The sequence below is a fragment of the Dipodomys spectabilis genome, unplaced genomic scaffold (genome assembly GCF_019054845.1).
Source record: "Dipodomys spectabilis isolate Male_0828 unplaced genomic scaffold, ASM1905484v1 ptg000145l, whole genome shotgun sequence".
Taxonomy (NCBI): Eukaryota; Metazoa; Chordata; class Mammalia; order Rodentia; family Heteromyidae; genus Dipodomys; species Dipodomys spectabilis.
In genome coordinates, this window is record NW_024870822.1 from 5,680,620 (window position 1) to 5,706,746 (window position 26,127).

Here is a 26,127-nt window from a genome sequence, read left to right on the forward strand (position 1 = left end):
CAAGAATTGTGGAGTCCAAATCCAAAGCACAATATTAAGTAAACTTGAACTGCCACTAGATGGTGTCCTACTCCATGACACAAGAATACATTAACTGGTGATCCACAAAGCATATTTCTTTTTAATATTTTGGTACTGGGGGTATGGAGGCTTGAACCCAAAGCCTCCACACTATCCTTGAGCTTTTTTGCTCAAGGCTAGCACTTTACCACTTTGAGCAACAGCTGCACTTCCAGTTTTTAGGTGGTTAATTGGAGATAAGAGATTCATGGCCTTTCCTGCCTGGGCTTCCAACCATGATCCTCAGCTCAGCCTTCTGGGTAGCTAGGATTACAGGCATGAGCCACCAGTGCCAGGGCCGTAAAATGTACTTCTAACAGTTGACTAGCCTCAGTATTTCTGCAACCAAGGGATTACAGGAATGATTAGATTAGCAACTGTTTTAGAACTAACAATCGTCTTAATATCTGCATCAGTTTTGAGTAAAAAGCTAAAGGAAGAGGGGGTTGTTGGGGAATTTTTCCAAATGTTATCCTAAACATGCAGGAGGAAGCATAGAAACTATAGAAAATGTGACCTAAAACAGAAGGTTCATGGGTAAAGTCACTACAGGATAATATAAGATCGTGCCAATAATAACATCTAATATAATAAGTAGTATTAAGCACATTTTAGTCATCTCAAGAAGAAAATCTAGGGGCTGGGAAGGTGGCTCAGTGGTAGAGCGCTTGCCTTGCATGCATGAGGCTCTGGGTTCGATTCCTCAGCACCACATAAGCAAAAAGAAAAAAGCCGGAAGTGGCGCTGTGGCTCAAATGGTAGAGCTAGCCTTGAGCTGAAGAGCTGAGGGGCAGCGCCTAGGCCCAGAGTTCAGGCCCCACGACTGGACCCAAAAAAAAAATTTTTTTAAAAAAGAAGAAGAAGAAGAAGAAGAAAATCTAGGCCAGGCGCTGGTGGCTCATACCTGTAACTTAGCTACTCAGGAGGCTGAGATCTGAGGCTCAAAGTACAAAGCCAGCCCCAGCAGGACAAAGTTCATGAGACTCTTATCTCCAATAAACCACCAGAAAACCAGGAGTGGCACTGTGGCTCAAGTGGTAGAGTGCTTGCCTTGAACTGAAGAGCTCAGGGACAATGCCCAGGCCCAGAGTTCAAGCCTCAAAAAAAAAAAAAAGAAGAAGAAAATCTAAGTCTTGAAACTAAGCTCGGAAAATTAGAATTCACAGCATACTATAAGATTATTTCACCTGTGTTTTAAAATGCTGTTTCTTTTTCTTTGTTTTTCCCTCCCCTCTTGCTTAAAATTAGTGAAGTGTGCTGGCGCATACTTATAATCCCAGCATCTGAGAGAAGCTGAGTCAGGAAGATGGTGCCACGTGCACCCACCTAACATTGTTGATTTTCACTAACATTTTCCTTTAAAACACAGAAGCATTAAAATAATAATGAATAAAGAAGACAATTTCTCAAAACAATAATCTTATATTAAAAAATCAAGATGCTAGATAACAATATTGTCTATCAGGTTAGAAAGGAAAAGTATGTTTGGAAAAGTATTTTAAAAAAAAAAAGTATGTTGGGCCAGGTATCAGTGATTTGCACCTGTATTCCTACCTACTTGGGTGGCTGCAATCTGAGGATCTCTGTTTAAAGACAACCCAGGAAAGCAAGAGACTCGAATCTCCAATTAACTACCCAAAAGCTGGAAGTGGAAATGTAGCTCAAGTGGTAGTGCGCTAGCCTCCAGCACAAAAGCCAAGGGACAGCACCTGGGCCCTGAGTTCAAGCCCAGGACTGGCAAAAAAAAAAAAAAAAAAAAAGTTGGAAAAGTATATTTATAAGGTAAATTTCTGCATCCTACTGAAAAATCATTAAATAATACAAAACGAGTCTTTCAGCAGCATTTTTAAAAAGGCAGAAAAGACTAATAAAAGTTCTAGTAAGTGCTGGGCACTGGTAGCTCATGCCTGTAAACCTAGCTACTCAGGAGGCTGAGATCTGAGGATCGAGCTTCAAAGCCAGACCAGGCAGAAAAATCTGTGAGACTCTTATCTCTAATTAACCTCCAGAAAACTGGAAGTGACACTGTGGCTCAAGCTGTAGAGCGCCTTGAGCTGAAGAGCTGAGGGACAGCGCCCAGGCCCAGAGTTCAAGCCCTTGACCCACCAAAAACAAAACAAAACAAAGTTCTAGTAAGTAAAATACTTACCATCAATAATGGTTGCTGATTTAAGACCAAATTTCATGCAAAATTTAGACCAAATTTTATGGCATGTTTTAGGAGATAGATAGATGGATGGATGGATGGATGGATGGATGGATGGATGGATGGATGGATGGATGGATGGATGGATGGATGGATGGATGGATGGATGGATAGATAGATAGATAGATGATAGATAGATAGATAGATAGATAGATAGATAGATAGATAGATAGATAGATAGATAGATAGAGTAAACCAAAAGAGTTTACATTTTATTGCTTAAAATCTCAGGTTTTGTACTTCATGAAGAGTAAATATTTTGAATACCTTAGGGTCAGGCATTTCCGAATATTATTTGCTTTCTAGCAATTCAACAAGATTACCGTGACAGTTCTAGTACCTGATCATACTCCAAGGCTCCAGGGTAGAGTGGCCATCCAAGGAACAATTCTGCAATCACACATCCCAATGACCACATGTCTATGGCTTCACAAAACGGCAACCCCAATATAATCTCTGGAGCTCTGAAATTAAAAAAAAAAAATTAATTAAGGTGGTTTTCACTGAAAATTATCTGATTCCACTTGAAATTCTTAAAAGAATTCTAAAATTTTAAAAAGGAACCACTTTCTACTCACATAAAGTTGACTCGCAAACTGTGAAGCCTAACCATAATCCAAAATGAAAGTGAAAAGATACAATATCACGATGGTGAAGTCTCTTCACTGTAATCCTTTTCCTTTATAAGGTTTCATTAATAGAACACTTAAAAATAAAACTCTAGCTCTTATCTTTCAGACTATAGCTGATTAGAAATAAACTGGCAAAACCATAAGAAAGAAAACTGGCAAAGGGCTGGGAAGGTGGCTCAGTAGTAGAGTGCATGCCTTGTATGCCAGAGGCTCTGGGTTCGATTCCTCAGCACCACATAAGCAAAAAGAAAAAAGCCGGAAGTGGCGCTGTGGCTCAAGTGGTAGAGCGCTAGCCTTGAGCTGAAAAGCTGAGGGACAGCGCCCATGCCCAGAGTTCAGGCCCCATGACCGAACCCAAAAAAAAAGAAAACTGGCAAAACTACTAATAAATACATCAACTACGGTATCAACAACAGAACTGAAAAAACAGATGGTTAGGGATAAGACCAAAGGAAAACAAAATAAATATCTAAAGAGCTAAAAGCAGGTCAGAATAAAATAATAACATTAATAATAAATATTCACATAATTAAAGCCCATTACTCATTCAATAGAAACAAAAATCAAGTTCCATATACTGTTTTAAACATTGGTCAAAGCAAAACAATTAAAAAGCATTTTAGTACTTAAAAGGCTCTGTATACCATGAATATGTCATTACCACAGGGAGGAAAAAAGCTAACATTCATATGGAAGCACAAAGATCACAAATAGCAAAGCAAACCTGAGCAAAGGGAAAAACATTAGAAAAATTACAATACTTTATTTCAAATTATACTATAGAGCCATAGAACCAAAAATAAATAGCACAAAAACAGACATAGACCAATGGAACAAAATTGAGGATCCAGAAAAAGGCTCAAGCAACTATAGCTATCTGATTCTTGATGCCAAACATATACTGAAGACAGTATCTTTAAAAAGTGATGCTGGGGCTGGGAAGGTGGCTCAGTGGTAGAGCGCTTGCCTTGCATGCCTGAGGCCCTGGGTTCAATTCCTCAGCACCACATAAGCAAAAAGAAAAAAGCCAGAAGTGGTGCTGTGGCTCAAGTGGTAGAGCGCTAGCCTTGAGCTGAAAAGCTGAGGGACAGCGCCCAGGTCCAGAGTTCAGGCCACACAACCGGACCAAAAAAAAAAAAAAAAAAAAAGTGATGCTGAAGCTGGGCACCGGTGGCTCACACCTATAATCCTAGCTACTCAGGAAGCTGAGATCTGAGGATCATGGTTCAAATCCAGCCTGGGGAAGCAAACTTCATGAGACTCATCTCCAATAAACCACTAGAAAACTGGAAGTGGTGCTGTGGCTCAAGCAGTAGAGCACTAGCCTTGAGCTGAAGAGCACACAGATAGCACCCAAGCCCAGAGTTCAAGCCCCATGACCGACACAGACACACGCAGACACACGCAGACACACGCAGACACACGCAGACACACACACAAAGTGATGCGAGAAAACTGATTATCCACATATAGAAGGCTGAGACTGGTTCTTTTATCTCTTACCCTGTATAAAAAAATTCAAAAGACAAAAACAAAAAACAAAACAAAACAAAAAACCACTGGGGCTGGTGGCTCATGCCTCTAATACAAGCTTATAGGAGGCTGAGATCTGGGGAATTATGATTTGAAGCTTGCCTAGGCAAGAAACTCTGTGAGACTCTTATCTCCAATAAACTATTCAAAAAGCTGGAAGTGGCCCTGTGGCTCAAATGGTAAAGCACTCACCTTGAGTAAAAGAAGCTCAGGGACAACAACAATTTAAGCCCCAGTCAAAAAAAAATTTTTTTAATTCAAAAATGGATCAAATACCAGAATGGAAGACATGAAACATTGAAACTACTAAGGGAAACACTTCAAGATAAAGACATTGGTAACAACTTTCTGATAGGACTCTCTCAGCAAACAGCAGCAGCATAGACAAGTGAGATTTCCTCAAATTATAAAGCTTGGGACCAGGCACTGGTGGCTCATGTCTAAAACCTTAGCTACTCAGGCGGCGGAGATCTAAGGATCGCAGTTTGAAGCCAGCCAGAGCAGCAAAGTCCAAAAGACTCTTATCTCCAATTAATTACCGCAAAGCCAGAAGTGGAGTTGTGGCTCACGTGTTAAGAGTACTAGCCTTGAGCAAAAAAGCTCAGAAATAGTACCCAAGCCCTGAGTTCAAGCCCCAGAATGAGCACCAAAAAAGAGGAATTCTTCATATCAAAGAAAACAATTACTAGAGTAAACAGATAGTTAGCCCTGAATTAATATTCAAGATTCCATGTGTTTTATAGCAGCATTACTTACAATAGAGACTATGTTGAAAAAGGAAGGAAACCACAGAAGGAGGGGGAGAGTGAATAGGATCCTAGTAAATTATATACATATATAAAACCATTGTCTTGTACAGTTAATATATACCAAAGGGAAGAGCTGGGAAAGTGGCTCAGTGGTAGAGTGCTTGCCTCACAGGCATGAGGCCCTGGGTTCAATTCCTCAGCACCACATAAGCAGAAAAGGCTGGAAGTGGCGCTGTGGCTCAAGTGGTAGAGCACTAACCTTGAGCTGAAGATCCCAGGGACAATGCCCAGGCCCAGGGTTCAGGCCCACGACCAACCAAAACGAAAAACAAAAAAGAAAAGAAAGACTATATACCAAAGGGAAAAAAGACAGATTGGCATGGTAGCTCACTCCTATAATCATTCCATTTGAGAGACAGAGGCAGAAAGACTTCTATTTCCCTAAGATCTTGAAACACTGATACAAAACACAGCTTAACATTTAAAATTTGAAGTTAGAATAAAAATTTCTTAAGTAGCCAGAACTGTACAGAGTTTATAAAACTTCTGCTAGAGTAGCAGAAATATTCACAGCAGATACTTCAAAAGATGACTATTAAAGCCATCTTCATTTGCTTTACTCTATTTTCACATACTTGGTTTGGGTCAAAATGTTTAATTACTAGCAAAAGAAATTCAACCCAGTTAGGAAAAAAGGTATCTCAGTTCAGGAATTCAGTATGTCCAGTTTTAACTAAATACATTCTTATAATATAGTACCTTACTATCCTTGCAAATGCCATAAAACTATGAATTGGTGTCCTGATTTCACATTCAACAAGAAAATACTGGTTTGGGGATTTGGCTTAGTAGTACAGTGCTTGCAGTAGCAGAGAGGCAGTAGAGAAGGCAGGAGAGAAAAGACAGACCATAATATATAAACTCCCAACTTGAGTTTTCCTTCGTACAGACAATGACAAAACCAACATGAATACCTAGTCTACCTAAGTTCGTTTTTCAAAGGTAATACAAGAAGCCTAACACTATACATATCAGCTTCTCTGTAAAGTTAGTACTAGAACAACCCAAATCTAGTCACATCAAATGCAGTGAACAAATAAGTTTCTGAGATGGCAAGCTGATGGTTTTGTCACTCAATAAGCCTGAAAATGTACAGTCATCCATACTTCTCTTGGTGTTTAGTAGAGAACATGCGTGTGTGTGTGTGTGTGTGTGTGTGTGTGTGTGTGTGTGTGTGTGTGTGTGTGTGTGTGTGTGTGTGTGTGTGTGTGTGTGTGTGTGTGTGTGTGTGTGTGTGTGTGTGTGTGTGTGTGTGTGTGTGTGTGTGTGTGTGTGTGTGTGTGTGTGTCCCCATCCTGGGGCTTGACCTCAAGAACTGGGCTCTGTTTCTGAGCTTTTGTGCTTAACACTAGTGCTCTATCACTTGAACCACAGTTCCACTTCCAGCTTTTTTTGGTAGTTTAGTGGAGATAAAGTCTTTCAGCCTTTCCTGCCAAATATGGCTCTGAACCTCAATCCTCAGATCCCAGCCTCTAGCTACTCAAGTAGCTAAGATTACAGGTCTGAGCCACCAGCACCTGGCTTCTCTTTACTTTTGACAGGGTATAGCTACCAGAGAGATGCAGCAAACTTTAGTAATCCCAAATCTTGGCATATTGTGAGTACTCATTACTGTGATTACAAAAAACTGTTAGCTTACATTCATTCACTCAGGATTCCTAAGAAAACATCTGTTGAAATAAACATATAAGCTTAACCTTCAATTTTAACCATTTTGCATTTAGGAAACTGAAATATTTTATGAATACATAATAATAGTAGGTATGATTCTGTGCACTTTATATACAGGTCCAGGTATCATGGAAATAACTTTCAATGCATTAATTATCTCATTTACAGAAAATGTTCTAAAAACATATTACTGCATTGTTCTTCTGGTCCAAGATAAAAAATCAGATAAACAAAATGTTCTCATGTAAAATAGAAGCAGCCCTGGGTTGAGTACAGCCAGCTCAATGAATTACGAGAAATAATAAACTATTGTTCCTGAAACAACTAAGTTTTGGAACTGTCGCTCAGCAACAGGTAACAAATGCACTGCCACAAAATACCCTCCAAGCAGTGGGAAATGCTTCATCATCCTTTTTCTCTCTATACCATATCACCCCAAATTATAAAACTGTCTGACTCAGAAAACACAGAGAGCCAAACTTAACAAAACCTGGAAATTGACCCAGAAGTCATTTTTAGCACTCAATTAAGTTATGCTCTCATTTTATTTTTTACAAAGAAGGAAAATACTAGCTGACCTCTGTTTCTAATGGTTCTATAACATAAGAAGCCACCTGTTATTACATACCTTTTATTATTAACCAGTCCTTAGCCTTCTAGGACAGAAGAAAGAAAAAAGAAATAAAGAAAGAGAGGGAGAGAGGAGAATGAATTTTGGTGTCCTTTTTTTGAGCCTATTTTTCATTACATACTAATCTTTTTAGAAATATGCAATAAAATAACATCAAGTACTTAGTATAACTATGAACCAAGGAAGATTTTTTAAGAACTTTATATGAAATATTAGTTTATTTTATAGTTATACAGATTTTCCCTCCTTGATGGTACTAGGATTTGAGCTGCAACCTTGAAAAAGCACTTCCACTTAAATCACACCCCTTTGTGCTTTAGTTATTTTTCAGATAGAACTGTGATCCTCCCATCTGCATCAGTAATGTGGCTGGGGCTGTAGCTGAGAACCATCCAGCCCAGTTTGTTTATTTATTGAGACAGGCTGACCTTGACCAATGATCCTTTTGTCTGGGTGTCTCAGCTCAGATTATAGCAGTTCTCCACCACACGCAGCCCATACAAATGTTTTGAACAGATGAAAAACACAGACAAGGAATAAGTAACTTGTAATAAGGTCACACAGCTCATAACAAGTGAGCCTAGGACTCAGATTCATCTTTACTGCTTTTAGAATCCATGCTTTTAACTGTTCCACACTAAAATAAATAAATTTTAGCATTACTAAAATACTGGACTTTTATTGGAAGTTCTCCTACTCCAGACACTATATGTACCATTAATGTATTCTTTTTCTCCTTAAGTGTAGCACTGTAGACTTTCAATCTAATCTCAAAATATAAAATATAAATATACTCACATTAAGAAGTGTAACTCACATTTTAATGATCCCTTTTCATGATTTTGTCATAAGAAATCTTTCACATTAAATACACAGACATTCTATGGCTACCTGACAGTTAAAAGACTCTCAGGATGGGAGAAACTAAGATACTGATAAGATGACATTAGACCTTTTCACAAAGAAAGCCAATAGAAAGCAAGTGGGTATGTCCATCTAGAAGCCAACCAGACAGTGTCAACTCAACATCAATAATAAACCTAATACTGTCAAAACACCCTGAAGAACTAAGGTAGGAGGTTACAAATGAAGGCACAGAACAATGTGTTTTTACAAGAACAGGAATTCTAGAGTGAGAAATAAAGAGGTTTTATGTTGATGATTAACAATGAAAAATCAACCTGGCAAGGAGGAGGAAGGGTACACATTTCTACAATATTTGATTGCTTCTAAACTATATAATAAACTATATAAAAAAAAGAAAAAGAAAAAAATTTCAGGTGCCAATGGCTCACACCTGTAGTTCTAGCAACTCAGGAGACTGAGTTCAAGGATCAATGTCAGTCCAGGTTGTAAAGTTCCTGAGACTATTTTGGGGGGGAAGGGGGCCGGGGGCACTGGTCCCAGGCTTAAACTCAGGGCCTGGCCCTGTCCCTAAGCTTCTTTTGTTAAAGGGTAGCCCTCTACCGCTTGAGCCACAGAGCCACTTCTGGTTTTTCCGAGTAGTTTACTGGGGAATAAGAGTCTCACAGACTATCCTGCCCAGGATGGCTTCGAACCCCCATCCTCAGATCTCAGCCTCTTAAGTAGCTAGAATTACAGGTGTGAGCCACAGACACCTGGCTGTCCCTGAGACTCTTATCTCCAATAAACTGCTCCTATAAAAGTTGGAAGTAGAGCTGTGGCTCAAGTGGTAGAGCATTCTAGCCTTAAGCTCAGTTCCACAGCCCCAGGGCCTGAGGTTCAAGCCCCAGGACTGGCACCAAAACTACAACAAAAAGACAAAATTTTTAGTTAGCTAAATTCTGCATAACTCCATTAGTTTCCAAATTGTTATTACCAATCATCATGAAGGGTTTAAGTTTTGAGGCAGTGACCACTTGTTGCTTGTTTCTAGCAGAGCAACAAAATCCAAACACCTGGTTGGTTGTGTGCCTTTATAACCTCTGCAAATGTTTAGCTTGGGGCTCTCCTCCTGGGCTCCGCTGTGTCAGAGTGTAGGACGAGGCTCCAGCTGCAGCCCGTTTAAATAAAACCTTAAAACAACTCTAGAGTCTGACTCTCGGTGGTCTTCTTGGTGGGGGTCCTGCAACCTAGACTAACATATTAGTGGGGGCTCGTCCGGGATCCCCCCAAAGACCCCCGAGACCTCAGGCTCCAAAGGTAAAACAGCGCTGTCTTCTTTGTTAATTTGTCTTGTCCTGTCATTTGTCTGTTTTACTTTCGTTTTCCTTTGTGAGGACGGCCCCTCAGATTCATAAAGGGTTGTCGAAGCAGACGCGATTGCACGACAACCCTGGAGGAACTGGGAGGTGGTCCCAGATCCTCTTGTGGAGCAAGGGTCCTTGGAACCCCGCTGTGTGAATTGTGGGGTGGGGTCGGTTCGGTGTTGGTCAGGAACTGACCAAGAAGGCCTCCTAACCGAGGCCCAACTCGCCTACTGTGGGTCTGCTCCTACTGCTGTGGGGCGTGGGAACCCCTCCGTGACAGGAGTCAGGGACCAATTTGGGAGATCTCCACTTCGTGACCTTTTTTTTCGTAACTGTCAGGCCTGTGTGTGTTCTGTTTGTACTGTTTATTGTTATTTGGACTGTACGACTGACGGGACTGGAAACCACGGGCACCACTCCATCTGGCCCCCTAGACTTACAAAAAGAAACTAAAAAAGAGGAAAAGAAAAGGTACCCCCCAGTTTTTCAGGGAGATAACTTGGAAGAAGAAATGTTTCCTCCCCCGTACTCTCCTTCCTAGGTTCCTTTTGCAGAACCTGAGAAGGATCAAGGGGAGGAGGGAGCTATAGAACCCTCGGCACCTGCCCTTAAAGTTTCTAAGGGGCCAGTCACTCGACGATGCAATGGGATCAACCCCCCTTCTAGTGCAGCTGTTTTTCCTTACGCGCCGTAGGTCCTGTGGATGCTGATGGTCAACAGCAACTCCAATATTGGCCATTTTCTACCAGTGATCTATACAATTGGCACACCCAAAATGCCCCCTTTTCTGAGAAACCTCAGGATTTAATTTGTTTGCTTGACACTATTCTCTTTACTCATCAGCCCACTTGAGACGATTGCAGTCAGCTTTTACAGGTCTTTTTTACCACCAAAGAGAGAGACTGTATCTGAGAGGCGGCCCGGAAACATATCCCTGGCCCTACAAAATGAAAAATTTCTGTAATATTTTATTTCAAAAATACATTTAATGTAAAACAGATGTTGGTTTAACAGATTATTTTGTGTATGTTTGCAGTACTGGGGCTTGAATTCAGGAATCTCATGCTCACTTTTGGTTTTGTCACCCAAGGCTGGCACTCTACTACTTGAGCCACACCTTTACTTCTGACTTTTGGGTACTTAATTAGAAATAAGAGTCACACACACTTTTTTGCCTAGGCTAGATTCAAACCCTGCTCCTCAGTTCTCAACCTCTTGAGTGGCTAGACTTAGAGGTGAGCCACTAGCACCTGGCTGGTTTAACAGAATTGTTTAACCTCTACTGTTGAATGATACAAAAAAAACCAAACAATGTATTCTAAAAAGGATAATTGCTTACACACATATTTTCTTTTTCAAGCTATAAATTTGGCTTATTTTGTTTCTTTTTGCAGTGCAGCGGATCAAACCCAGGAGCTTGCAACATGGGAGGCAAACACTCTTAGCACTGAGCTACAACCCCAACTCATGAATATTGCCAAATAATAAAAAAAAAAATTGTTGCTGTAAGGGAAAAAAACATCACTACAGAATACTGGACATTGCTTTTATGACTATACGTGCAACTATCTAATAACACAATGAAGTATAAAGTACAGGCACTTTTTGGGTTTTTTGGGTCAGTTGTGGGTACTGAACTCAGAACCTGGGTATTGTCCCTGAGCTCTTTTGCTAAAGGCTAGTGGCTCTACCATTTTAAGCCATAGCTCCACTTCCAGTTTTCTGGTGGCTAATTGGAGATGAGTCTAATGAACTGCCAGGACTGGCTTTGAATGGGTGATCCTCAGATCTCAGCCTCCAGAGTAGTAGAATAGACAGGCAGGAGACACTAGCACCCCAACCCTTACAACAGACCCTTATTCAAATGTATGCATGTAGGCTAAAAATATCACAATTAAAAATTCCTTATTGCGCCGGGCACTGGTGGCTCACGCCTGTAATCCTAGCTACTCAGGAGGCTGAGATCTGAGGATCGCGGTTCAAAGCCAGCCCAGGCAGGAGAGACTGTGAGACTTTTATCTCCAATAAACCACCAGAAAACCGGAAGTGGCGCTGTAGCTCAAGTGGTAGAGCACTAGCCTTGAGCTGAAGAGCTGAGGGACAGCACCCAGGCCCAGAGTTCAAGCCCCACGACCGACCCAAAAAAAAAAAAAAAAAATTCCTTATTGCAATGACAATCTTTTAAGTGGACAAGACATTGATCTAGATCAAAGCACTCAGGAGAAAGAAGCAATAATAAATATTTTCAAAGCCCAATAAATTTAAAACCTGAGAGGTAGAGGACAATAGAAAACAGACAGTATTCATTGTACATTTGATAGTATAATATCCCAAAACTATAGGGTATCTGTGACTTATCAATAGTTAATGTTTTATAAAGTAGGCGTTTATTAACATAAGTTTACAAATAGGACTCGCAGCTTATATCTACCAAGAACTCAAAATTCTTTTTTTTTTTTTTTTTTTTGGGGGGGGGGGGGGGGGGAGTCCAGTCGTGGGGCCTGAACTCTGGGCCTGGGCGCTGTCCCTCAGCTCTTCAGCTCAAGGCTAGCGCTCTACCACTTGAGCCACAGTGCCACTTCCGGCTTTTTTCTTTTTGCTTATGTGGTGCTGAGGAATTGAACCCAGGGCCTCATTCCTGCTCTACCACCGAACCACCTTCCCAGCCCAGAAGCACTCAAAATTCTTGTGGGTGGAAAACTGTGAGAAAATTATTAACAAATATCCAAAAAGAAATAAAGGGCTGGATTGGTAGGGAAATATGAAAAGTATCTGAAAATAAAGGAAAAATGTTGGCAACTGAGGTTGTGTCTGTTCTTTATATCTTGGTTTACATTCTATTGGATATTTATATCTTAGTAGAAGGTATGAATGGTTATATGTATACACACATACATTGTGGATATAATGTAGCTCATCTATTCATACTGTTCTTTATATTTAAAATTATATTATTTTTGGGGGGGGGGGGGGGTTCCAGTCGTGGGGCTTGAACTCTGGGCCTGGGCGCTGTCCTTCAGCTCTTCAGCTCAAGGCTAGCGCTCTACCACTTGAGCCACAGCGCCACTTCCGGCTTTTTTCTTTTTGCTTATGTGGTGCTGAGGAATCGAACCCAGGGCCTCATGCATGCAAGGCAAGTGCTCTACCACTGAGCCACTTTCCCAGCCCCTAAAATTATATTATTAATAAAACATCAATAGAAACTTATAATCTATAAAGTATGTTTAGACTAACTCAAACAACAAAAATTATCATACTGCAATAAATGACTTAATTTTCTAAATTTATGATTGTCAGTAACAAAAAATATTGAGTCAGTCTGTTAAATGTTTCATACTTGGTAAGCATATAGCTTGGAGGCGAAACACTTTCTAAACTGTGCACAGTCCTGGATTTGATTACTAGCACTGAAAAACAAAAAACCTCAGGGGTAGCACCCAAGCAATGGATTCAAGCCCCAGCATTGGCACACACATAAAAAAAGAAAGAGAAAAGAATAAAGGTCCAGGAACTGGTGGCTCATGCCTGTAATCCTAGCTACTCAGGAGGCTGATATCTGAGGACAAAGGTTCAAGGCCAGAACAGGCAGGAAAGTCTGTGAGACTCTAATCTCCAATTGCCACCAGAAAACCAGAAGTGGCATTGTGACTCAAAGTGATAGAGTGATAGCCTTGGACAAAAGAGCTCAGGGTCAGTACCCAGGCCCCAAGTTCAAGCCCACAACCGACAAAAAAAAAAAAAAAAAAAAAAGGAAAATGCCAAATTTTCAGCAGACTACTTAGGAGTGATACAACTGTACGCTTCATTTTTAAAAAGGTAATAGCAGGAAATATGCCTACCATTAATTTCAAATAGCATCTTTTAATACTTACAATATGATCAGTTAATTAGTCTTCAGAATTACAGAAAACTGAATTTAAATGCCAATTCTGTCAGGTAAAATTGCTGGTCCTTCAGTCTAGTGACTGTGTCCCCTTGTGTATAAGACTGAGCTCCTTCCTACGTACTGACATGTTGTGCCTCATAAAATAGGGACCCATTCCAAGATGCTGATGCCATGGGGTTTGTGGCTACCATCCAATCACTAGAACTATGCACCAAATAAGCCTCATTACTTATTGAATGCTTATCTCAGATATTGTGTTATAGAAACCCAAAATAGACTAAGACAGGGATATACTTGCCTTTCCAGGCAATTGTGACAATAAAGAACATTTGGCATTACTCTCTTAACCAAAAATCACCATTGGATGCCGGGTGTTGACGGTTCATGCCTTTAATCCTAGCTACTCAGGAGGCTGAGATCGAGGATTGCGGTTCAAAGCCAACCAGGGCAGTAAAGTCCGTGAAACTCTAATCTCCAATAAACCACTAAAAAAAAAAGCACGGAAGTGGTGCTGTGGCTCAAGTGGTAGAGCACTAGCCTTGAGCTGAAGATCTGAAGAACAGCGCCCAGGCCCAGAGTTCAAGCCCAACAACCACCACCAACAACAAAAATCACATCAGAAAGTAAGAGTACTGGAATTATCTCCCCAGTGTTAATAAAATAGTGACACAAAAAAGCTTAGGCCTAAAACATAAACCTTATAAGAAATAAAGGATGACCTCCACACAAACAGCCCTGAAAATATTTACATCTTTGTTCTATCTCCTCTATTAAGAGGGAACAGGACCTTAAAGACCAGGAGCGCCTTTCATTTGGTTTTTTGTATCATCCAATCCCTATGGAAGTATTCGAGGGAAACAAAATAGTCAACTAGACACAATGCTCCCCCAAAAACATAGTTTTAATGCACATTTTAAGTGAAACTGTCAGGTATTTGATAACCTACAAAACAGTCAACTACATTAAGCAATTTCTGAAACTAGACTATTGTGACTTAAGGGAACATGCAAAATTTAAATCCCTCTAAATCTACCATAGTACATAATTTCCTGTATCAGAACCATTAATCCCAACAAATAATAATTTAAAAAAATTTTCAGATACCAGATATCTTTCGAATATATTTAGTAATATTCTGACAAACGGAGAGGGACAGAAGATGGGGGGGGTGAATGTGGCTGAAGTACTTTGTAGGCATGGATGAAAAGAGAACTACCATTGATAAACTGTTGAAACTGTTTTAAGAAGGAAGAGATGGGGGCAAGGAAGAGTTTGATAGGCGTGAACTCTGCATGCATGGAAATAACACTGAGACAAAATCGATCCACCCCATACAACTAATATAGGCTAATAAAAAGCAAAACAAAACTTAAAAAGGAAATGGAGCTGAGTGCCAGTAGCTCATGCCTCTAATCCTAGCTACTGAGTAGGCTGAGATCTGAGGATCTTGGCTCAAAGTCAGCTGGGACAGGGATGTCCATGAAATTGTTATCTCCAATGAACTTCTAAAAGGCCCAAAGTGGAGGTGTGATACAAGTGGTAAAGTGCTAGCCTCCAGCAAAAAGCTCAGGGACAGGGCCCAGATCCTAAGTTCAAGCTGCAGGATTGGCACACAATGAAGAAAGAGAAGGAGAAGGGGGAGAAGGGAGGGAGGGAGGGAGGAAGGGAAGGAAGGAAGGAAGGAAGGAAGGAAGGAAGGAAGGAAGGAAGGAAGGAAGGAAGGAAGGAAGGAAGGAAGGAAGGAAGGGAGGGAGGGAGGGAGGAAAGAAGGGAGGGAGGGAGGGAGGGAGGGAGGGAGGGAGGGAGGGAGGGAGGGAGGGAGGGAAGAAAGTCCCACTACAAAGAGAAAACTTAGGTTAAGGTGAGCTTTACATTTCCTGAGGTAGTGGGCAATTGACAGAGAGATACAAAGACTAAACAGAAAGCAGTGACCTGGAGGCTGAAGCTGTCTCCCACTCATCTCAGAAAACAAAACAAAACAAAACAAAAAACCCTGCAGTTCAGAACCTGCCATAGGCCTGGGTATACCCCCATGTTTTTCAACCCAAATCACAAAATGTTATACTTTAGGAACAAGGAAAGCTGAACCAGGCCCGTTTCTTCAGATAATGTGATCTATCTACTTCCAAAACACGAATTCTCCCAGGAAAAAGATTATCACTGAAGTCCCAGGTACACCCCCATCCAGAGATCTTTCTGCACCAATAGAAATGTCTATCTGTACCACCCACCTGTATATGTGGCTACTAAGCATTTCAGATGTCACTGATGTGGCTAAGGACATGTTCAATTTATTTTCTTTATACCTTAACAGTCACAAGAGACTGGTTAGCAGCTACCATATTGATGAGCACAGCTCAAGCATTTTTCTTATAATCAAATGCCAAGATTCAAAAGGGAAAGAGATCAATAAAAACATTCCCACAATTATCCATCTCTTGAAATCATGAAACAAGAACCTTAAGATAATAAGCTAATTTTAAAAAGGGTTCCCCCCCCCCCCCTTGCTGGTAGCTCATGCCTAAAATCCAAGAAACTAGGAAAGCTGAGATCTGAGGATGTGAGTTTGAAACCAGCCAGAAAGTGTGAAATTCTTTTTTTGTGTGTCAGTGTGGGGCCTGAACTCTGGGCCTGGGCGCTGTCCCCTCAGCTCTTCAGCTCAAGGCTAGCGCACTACCACTTGAGCCACAGCTTTTTCCACTTCCAGCTTTTTCTGCTTATGTGGTGCTGAGGAATCAAACCCAGGGCCTCATGTACGCAAGACAAGCACTCTACCACTCAGCCACCTTACCAGCCCAAGTCTGTGAAATTCTGACCTCAAATAAAATACCAAAAAGCTGGAAGTAAAGCTGTGACTCGAGTGACCAAAGAGTGCTAGCCTTGAGCAAAAGCAGCTCAGGGACAGCGCCTAGGTCCTGAGGTTCAAGCCCCAGGACCAGCATAAAAGAAAGAAGGGAAGGGGAAAGAATGGAAGGGAAGAGAGCTTAAAAAAAAAAAAAAAGCATATTTTAGTCCCATTTTCTGTTGGTAATAACACAATACCACAGTTTTAGTCCAAAGCTGCCCAGGGCATCAGGGAGAGACACAGATTTGAGAGACCTAGCCAAACTGGATTCTATAACAGCCCTCACTGTTGAGATGACCCTATTAATCCATTCATCAAAAGAGCAGAGCCTTAATTAAAGATTCTAACCATCCCCATTTTGTTTTTTCCTCAGTGCTGGGACACTCACTAGGCAAAAGTGTTACCCCACGTTGGTTTCTTTTTCAGATAAGGTATCATGTTTTTGCCCTAAGCTGGCCTCTGAACCTCCTACTTCTGCAGAAGAAGCTGAAATTACAGGCATGTGCTGTCATACCTATCCCCGGTGCCACTTTTTAGTATCTCATAATAGGGATTCAACTACAACAGAAGTTTTAGAGGGAACAACAAAACCCACAGCGGAGCCATAAATAAAAATTGAGCACGATCATGATAAGCATGCTGACGTGCGTAGTGGTAGACTGGGCTGATATCTTCAACTTATCCTAAAGTGCATTAGGAAATAAAGATGGACTGATAAACCAAGGGAAGTACATGATGAGCAAGCGTAGCAAAATGTTAACTACTGGATCCAAATAGTAGGCATGAGTATAACAGGTATATTAACTGCAAAATCCTTTCAAGTACCTTGGTTTTTTTTGGGTTTTTTTTTTCTTTTTAGTAGGCTGCGACAAGAGGATCATGAGTTCAAGGACAGCCTGGGTACATTTAAGACAATCTCAAAAAAACAAACCCCAAACACAAAAGTAAATAAATACTTGCAGAGATAATGTGCAGTTTCTAAAACTGTATTAACAGATTCAATAAGCTCTATAAACCTTAAGCAGAATCATCTCCCCGCCCCCCCCCACACACACACCAAACCAAACATTATTAGAGTGAACTGCTTAAACAGACAAACACAAATCCTTAAACATGGGAACCCTGTGGGCATTAATCATTACATGGGCACAGTGCCATCAACCAAAGAAAATAGTTTTCTTTTTGTTTGTTTGTTTGGTTGGGTCCGGTTGTGGGGCCTGAACTCTGGGCCTGGGCGCTGTCCCTCAGCTCTTCAGCTCAAGGCAATCACTCTACCACTTGAGTCACAGTGCCACTTCCGGCTTTTTTCTTTTTTGCTTATGTGGTGCTGAGGAATCGAACCCAGGGCCTCAAGCATGCAAGGCAAGCGCTCTACCACTGAGCCACCTTCCCAGCCCAAGAAAATAGTTTTCTAAAGAAATAAAAAAAAAAAAAAACCTCAAAGTGACATCATTATAGTGCTGAGAAAAAGAACGCAGAGCATAATTAGGAGGAAATATACCTTGAAAATAAATGTTTTTGGCAGGGGGGGGAGGCTGGGAAGGGATAACAAAGGAGGAGGCTACCATGCTTGATAAGAAATGTACTCATTATCTTGCCCATGTAATTGTAACCCCTCTGTACAGTATTTTCACAATAAAAAATATAAAAAGAAAAGAAAAGAAATGTTTTTGTTGACAGAATCTAAAATACATCTAAAAGTACAAAGGTCCAGAATCAAATATTTGAAAAATAAGCAGGAAGATCTACATTATCAATTATGGTAATAACACAGAGATACTGGCAGAAGATACAAAGTGATAACAAACCACAATAAAGTCACGTGACTTATAACAAATGCATTATTATCTTGCAGAGGAATAATAAATGGTGCTCAATTAAAAGAAGTCCTTGAGCCAAATGGCAGAACATGGCAAATGAGGCCCTGAGTTTAAACCTCTAATACCACCATACAAGACAAGAAAAGGAGGGAGGAAGAGAGGGAAGGAAGGAAGGGAGGAAGGAAGGAAGGAAGGAAGGAAAGAAGGGAGGGAGGGAGGGAAGGAGGAAGGGAGGGAGGGAGGGAGGAAGGGAGGGAAGGAAGGAGCGATGGAAGGAAGGGAAGGAGGGAAAGAGGAAAGGAAGGAAGGAAGGAAGAGGGAAGGGAGGAAGGGAGGGAGGGAGGGAGGGAGGGAGGAAGGAAGGGAAGAAGGGAAGAAAAGAGAGGGAGAGGGAGAGGAAAACAGCCAGCCAGATGTCAGGTGCCAGGTGCTCACACCTGTAATCCTAGCTACTCAAGAGGCTGAGACCTGAAGATCAAGGTTCAAAGCCAGCCTGGTCAGGAAAATCTGAGATTCTAATCTCCAACTAACCACCAAAAAGCAGGAAGTAGAGGTGTGTCTCAAGTGGTAAAGTGCTAGCATTAATAAAAAAAAAAAACTAAGGGACAATGCCCAGGACCTGAGTTCAAGCCTCAGTACTGGAAATAAAAAGAGAGAGGAATAAAAAGGAACAGAGGGGAGATGGGGAGGGGAAAAGAGAGGAGATGGGGAAGAAAAGGGAGGACAGAAGAAAGGAGAAGGATAGGGAAGAGAGAATGAGAGGAAAAGGGAGGAGGGAAAGCCAGGAGGGGGGTGGGAGGGGAGAACTATGAATTCTCCAGGAGGGAGAGAGAAAGAACTATGAATTCAAGGACATAAATGATTAATACTGTAGCCATATAAGATAGCTTTAAGAGTGAAAGAGCAAGGCATAAAACATCTACACACACACACACACACACACACACACACACACACACACACACACACACACACACACCAACTAGAAAAGGACAACCACACACATAGCCAAATAGACAAATGGCACTTCATAAAAGTAGAATGCAGTTAATAAACTTGATATCAGTAGTAGTTATATAAGTGTGCTCACATTATAAAGATGTATCAAGCTGTATACTGAATATCAAGCTGTATATTATAAACTACCTAGTACTCTGGTAAAAGAGCTCACACAAAAAAATAGGGTGCAATAAGCCCGTATGGTGTACACACCTGTACACACCACGTAAGAGGAAAAAGCAGTAGTACTGCAACTGGCAACACAGTAAAGACTCTGCCTTAAAAAAAGGAAAAAAAAAAGGGAGCAGAGTGCAACAGGCGGGTCATTCCTATAATCCTAGCTGCAACCCGAGGAACAGGGTCTAAAGCCAGCACAGGCAGGAGAGTCTTTGAGACTCTTATCTCCAATTAACCACCAAGAAACTCCAAGTGGAGCTGTGGCTCAAGTGGTAGAGCACTAGCCTTGAGCAAAAGAGCTCAGGGATAGCACATACACACAAAAAAGTGCACTATTTTTTTTTTGGGGGGGGGGGGTGGGGTCCAGTCGTGGGGCCTGAACTCTGGTCCTGGGCACTGTCCCTCAGAGCTCTTCAGCTCCAGGCTAGCGCTCTACCACTTGAGCCACAGCACCACTTCCGGCTTTTTTCTTTTTGCTTATGTGGTGCTGAGGAATCAAACCCAGGGCCTCATGCATGCAAGCACTCTACCTCTGAGGCACCTTCCCAGCCCGTACTATTTTTTATTCATACAAATTCAACTATATTTTGTAGGCTGTCCAAGATTCAGCCCTGAAGAACAGCAAAAACCCATGTACCAAAAGAAAGCCACCAGGAAAACAATTACCAAAGGAAGAGTATCATCGTATCATGTCATTCTTCTTATAGCACCTACTTTATATGAAGTGCTGCTATACTTGTATTATGGATTTAGTCTCAAACAACTTTTGAGGTAGCTATTATCATCATTTCACAGATAAGTAAACTGAGGCTCAGAAAGGTTAAGAACTGGTTCCAGCTAATACAATATAGGAGTACTAGAATTATGAGCATAAATATGATAATTAGTTACCTGACATTACTTAACACCATCAGATATAATTATATTGTTTCATTGTTTTATCCTGTTTGAAAATAGGGTATATATGCCTCATGAATAACTATCAACTATAAAGTTTTCTTTTCTTTTTCTTTTTCTTTTGACAGTTCTGGGGCTTGAACTCAGGGCCTGGGCACTGTCCCTGAGCTTCTTTTGCTCAAGGCTAACACTCTACCACTTGAGCTATAGCATCATTTCCAGCTTTTTCTGCTTATGTAGTACTAAAGAATCTAACCGAGTGCTTCAGAATGCATGCTAGGCAAGCACTCTATCACTAAGCCACAATCCCAGCTCCAAGTATAAAGTTTTCTTACAAGACTTGAAAATAAATACCATTATACCCCAAATACTGGGGTACCAGAACCTTGTTACAAATTCAATGGGATTCTCTCTGAAAGGGTTTGTTATGTGCGAAGGAAAAAGAATTTATAATAAAGAAATGTTCTACAAATTTAAACATATACTATTTTAATGGTATCCAACTTCACCACCATATTGTTCAAAAATAAATTTCTTAACTCAGTTCTGGGCTCTGGCCCTGAGCTTTGTTGCTCAGGGCTAATGCTCTACACCACTTGAAGCCACAGGTCCATGTATTTTTGTTTGTTTTTGGGGTTTTTTCTATTGGTTAGTTAGAAATACGTCTTAAGGACTTTCTTGCCTGGGCTGGCTCTGAACCACAATCCTCAGATCTCAGACTCCTAAGTAGCTAGGAGCCACCAGCATCTAGAAAATGATATTTTACTTACAATCATGGCTTGTCATCTTTTATAGTTACATTTTACCATTTTCAAAGAAACTACAGGGGGCCCTTGCTATCTTCTGGTACATAGTTCCAATGAGATGGCTACTGAAGAAAAGTCACTCATGCTCAGGATGCATAAAGTTCAGCACTGTAGTGCAGATGCTTGATTCATCTTTTCTTCATAACTTTTACTAAAAACTTGAAGTAGTCAACAAATTTCAAATTGTTACTTTATCACTTCAATTGAGCACATTCATTTTCACCTTTATTTTAGGGCACCATCTGCTTCTGGAAAAGCAGATTCTCAAAAAAAATATGAGCAAGTAAACACTCATCCTATCATACAGCAATTTATGTACAAGTCAACATAACGGGACTCTGAATTTCTCTCCAACAACAGAGCTACATAATTTGCCACAGGAATTTAAATTTTTTGTTTGGAAATTTTGTTCATTTGTTTTGACAGCACTTGGTCAAAACAGTGTGCAATAAATCTGCTAATAAGGTGGGCCTCTATATCCTTAGATTCAAAATCAAGCACAACCACAAAAAACGCAAATGAAGAATAAGAGAATTAGTAATGTTAGTATGCCAATTCTCAGTTTTGCACATTAGGTTTCAGTTGCTTCTATGAAGTTAGACCAAATGTCTTACATAAATGTTCTCTAAAATATTTTAAAAATCTAAAATTATTTGTTTCTGTATCACAAGAGTCTTAATACAAATGTTTTATCTTTAGAAACTGCTGATTAACTTAGCCTTGAAGGAGGAGATAAAGCATAAACACGTATCATACTCAGTGCCAGAGAGCATTTGGCTACAAAATACAATCTCTTGCTACCTCAGAGACTGAAGAATTTGAAAATGCCTTACGTCACAGGAGATACTGGACTCAAGTTATCAGCAATGTGCTGTAAAGCCTACTGAAAGTTAGCAAATGCTTCCTGAGCAAGGAAACAAAGTATTCATACTTTTTTTTAAGCCCTGAAATATTTTTAAAAATTAACATTGCCACATTTTCCCATGGCATACAACTCTTTTCTGCAAGGCCAAGAACATGCCGTGTGTGTGTGTGTGTGTGTGTGTGTGTGTGTGTGTGTGTGTGTGTGTGTGTGTGTGTGTGTGTGTGTGTGTGTGTGTGTGTGTGTGTGTGTGTGTGTGTGTGTGTGTGTGTGTGTGTGTGTGTGTGTGTGTGTGTGTGTGTGTGTGTGTGTGTGTGTGTGTGTGTGTGTGTGTGTGTGTGCCAGTCCTGGGGCTTGAACTCAGGACCTGGGCTCTGTCCCTTTGTCTCTCTGTGCTCAAGGCTAGCGATCTACCACTTGAGCCACAGCGTCATTTCCAGCTTTTTCTGTTTATGTGGTACTGAGGAATCAAAGCCAGGGCTTCATGCATGCAGGCAAGCACTCTACCACTATGCCACATTCCCAGCCCCCATGCCATAATCTTGACACCATTGCAATTAGGCATCTAAAAGTCATTAGTTTGTGACATTTACTGAAAATTATATTCATACCAACAACTGAAGGTAAAGAACACTGTAGTAAAATGATAGTTCTTAAATTATCATTTACAGATTACTATGCCAATGAAATTACAGAACATGAAATCAGGTGTACTTCAACACATTCATAATAAAGACTCAAGAAGAAAATTTCACTTACAAAATCAAAAGTAATAATAGAGGGCTGGGAATATGGCTTAGTGGTAAAGTGCTTGCCTAGCATTCATGAAGCCCTGGGTTCGATTTCTCAGTGGTGCTGTGGTTCAAGGGGTAGAGCACTAGTCCTGAGCACAAAGAGGCTGAGGGACAAAGCCCAGGCCCTAAGTTCAAACCCCAAGACCCGAAAAAAAAAAAAGAAAAGAAAATAAGATCTCCAAAAAGGAACTAGTATTCAGTGAGAAAAGAGCCCAGAATAAATGGAGAAAAAATTCCTTTAGGAAGAGAATAGGGAAGCTTATCACAGAAGTGAAAAAGAAACTTGAGGGTATGGTGTTCTGTTCTAGAAGAAATAAAAAGCAAATTTCAATTAAATTTTAAAAAGTTTCAATAAAATGAAGTGTTTATGGTGTTAAATGGTAAGGCCTTGAATACATATATTTATACTTTATATGCATGCATGCATATATACAGCAAAAAAATCCAATATATTGGGTAATTATCAAGTTATTAGAGGCCTTGCCAAAGGATAAGAGGCCTTGTCAATAAGATAAAGAGAAAATCCCTGTGGAGAGTACGGTTTGAAGAGGTACAACTGAACTCAAATCAAAGTTCTTCAAGGTTAGTTGTATACCATAGGACAAGCTGCTTCACATGCCTGAATCTCATTTCTTAAAAAGGATGAAGCTGACATTATTGCTTATTATGATTATTATAAGGAGAAAGGGGAATTGTGTATTCTCTAGCACAGTGACTGCAACTAAGCAGTCAATAAATGTATTTTTTTAGTTTATATTGTTGTCAATCTCCACATTAAAAAATATTTATCAATAATTCAACAGAGAAAAGTGATCTACAAGTTATTTATCTCTTCAAAGCCAATTATCTGAAAATGCAGAAATTTCTTTGTGGGAAAAAAAAAGTATTTTTATGTACTACTAAGACTGTAAACTGGAGGGCTAGGAATGTGGGTTAGTGGTAGAGTGGTCTTGCATGCATGAGGCCCTACATGCATGAAGTACCACATAAACAAAAAAATAAAATTAACTAAAACAAAAAAAAAGATTGCAAACTTAATGGTCCATGTTCTGGAAAGAAATTTGCCAGTATCTAGCAGTAAAATACATGTACTTTTTGACTTAACTTTCACTCTAGATGTGCCTTTTGGTGCTGGTGGCTCACGCCTGTAATCCTAGCTACTAAGGGGGCTGAGATCTGGGGATCGAGTTCAAAGCAAGCCTGGGCAGGAAAGTCCATGAAACTCCTATCGCCAATAAGCCACCAGAAAACCAGAAGTGGCACTGTGGCACTTCAGCCCTCAGCTGAAGAGCTAAGGGACAGCGCCAAGGCCCAGAGTTCAAGTCCCATGACCGGGAAAAATAAATAAACAAATAAAAGAGTGTGCCTTTTAAGTATTCAGGATCATACAAAAAGATTCTATATAGCCTTATCAGAACATTACATGAGAGGATTAAAACATTCAAAATAGTTTGTGAAATTATAAAATGGTACCAAAAAGATAAAGGAGAAGTCATTTCTATTTTACTATATATTCTTGTCTATTATTAATTTTTTAACCTTCATAAGTTAAGAAGTATTTAAACCATTCAAGCCCCACAACCAACAAAAAAAACTAAATCAAATAATTGCAATTGAGTACACTGGTTTTTAGATATGTATATTCATTATTTTTGTAATTCAGTATTCTCTCACAAAGGAAACATTTGCTCTTTTTAATGTAAATGTTTAACACATATTAAATTCTCTCTCCTAAGTAATACAATCTCACAGCATTAGCTGATAGCTAAATTATTCACTGGCCACTGAACTGGCACTCTTCTGTGGTAACACACACACTGATAATAATACTGGGTGCTGAATTCCATTGTAAGGAAGATGTTGAAGACTCAGAACCAAATAGGCACAAATGCTGTGAGGTGTATGAGGTTAAGACTATTTTCTACTCTATGACATAGTGACACTCTATTGCAGAGTACATTTGAGGCTATATACAACAAGGTTACTTATAGCTCAAGGAAAATACTGGTAACATTTGAGATTAAAGACTTTCATTCAATAGAACAAAAAGACCTAACAAACAAGAATAAGCCACTTTAGAACACAGCTTTCCGAACTTGGTAAAATGACAGGTCAGTCTGGTTTACATTGGCATCATTATATTTGTTCTGTATTTTACAGCTACAATGTACAAAATTAAACTCATTTTATGACCAAGCTTTTAAAAATGCATTTGTCCTATACTTGACAAATAATGTTTACTGAGCACTTATACATTACTCCAAGTCATATAACTTAATGCCATACCAGTAATAGTACTGACTTTAATCCATTAATGTACAAAAGTTAAAGTTAAAGAAATCTCTGGGCTGGGATTATGGCTCAAGTGGTACAAGTCTTGCCTAGGAAAGATAAGGCTCTGAGTTCAAACCTCAATACCACCAAAACATATTTCTTCAATACATTGACATAACATTGACATAAAATATTTAGGATACTTATACTACATACCTTAAAAGTTCATGGATAGGAGTCAGTTTCAAAAGGAAAGCACTAGTAATTACTAAATAGACTTCAAGGCAAGGCTGAGCAATAGTGTTGGGCTACTACTATAAAGCATAATCTGGGGCTGGACTCAATGACTCAAGCCTGTAATGCCAGGAGCATTTCAAGCCCAAAACAAATCAGGTACGGTGGTACAATTTACAGACATATTGGTCAAGCTACATTCTTAAAAATCTGACATATAGTAATAATTACCACTAAAGTTCTTACTATTAAAGTTCTCAATCGTGAGATCAAATGGGAAGGGAGGTGATTATAAGCATAAAAACATCAAGGGGAAGCCAGCTCAAACCTGCAACCAGCAGCACTCAGGAGGCTGAGGCTGTGATATCCAATTCAAAACCAATCTGGCATACATAGCAAGACTCTGACTCAAAAATTCAAATGTACATACACAAAAAGGTAGGAGAGGAAGAGAGGAAGAGAGGAAAGAAGGGTGGAAGGAAGGAAGGAAGGGGATCGGTGGCTCACACCTGTAATCCTAGCTTCTCAGGAAGAAGCGATCTGAGGACCATGGTTCAAAGCCAGCCTGGGCAGGAAAGTCTGTGAGACTCTTATCTCCAATAAACAACCAGAAAAACTGGAAGTGGCATTGTGGCACAAGTGGTAGATAGGGCACTAACCTTGAGCTGAAGAGCTGAGGGGCAGCACCCAGGACCAGAATTCAAGCCCCACTACTGACCAAAAAAAATCAAGAGACCCCCAAGTAACCAAAACAATTTTAAAAAGGAAGAAAAAGTTTTAA

General features: G+C 40.2%; 1 protein-coding gene across 5 annotated transcripts in view; it reads right to left on the minus strand.

Moving 5' to 3' along the window:
* Positions 1–26,127, minus strand: part of Hipk3 (homeodomain interacting protein kinase 3) — a 90,405-nt gene that overhangs the window by 24,137 nt on the left and 40,141 nt on the right. For all 5 annotated transcript variants that reach the window (XM_042691697.1, XM_042691695.1, XM_042691696.1 and 2 more), the window contains exon 3: positions 2,607–2,730. In XM_042691697.1, the coding sequence (XP_042547631.1) occupies positions 2,607–2,730 (124 nt within the window). The remainder of the gene's footprint in view (positions 1–2,606; positions 2,731–26,127) is intronic.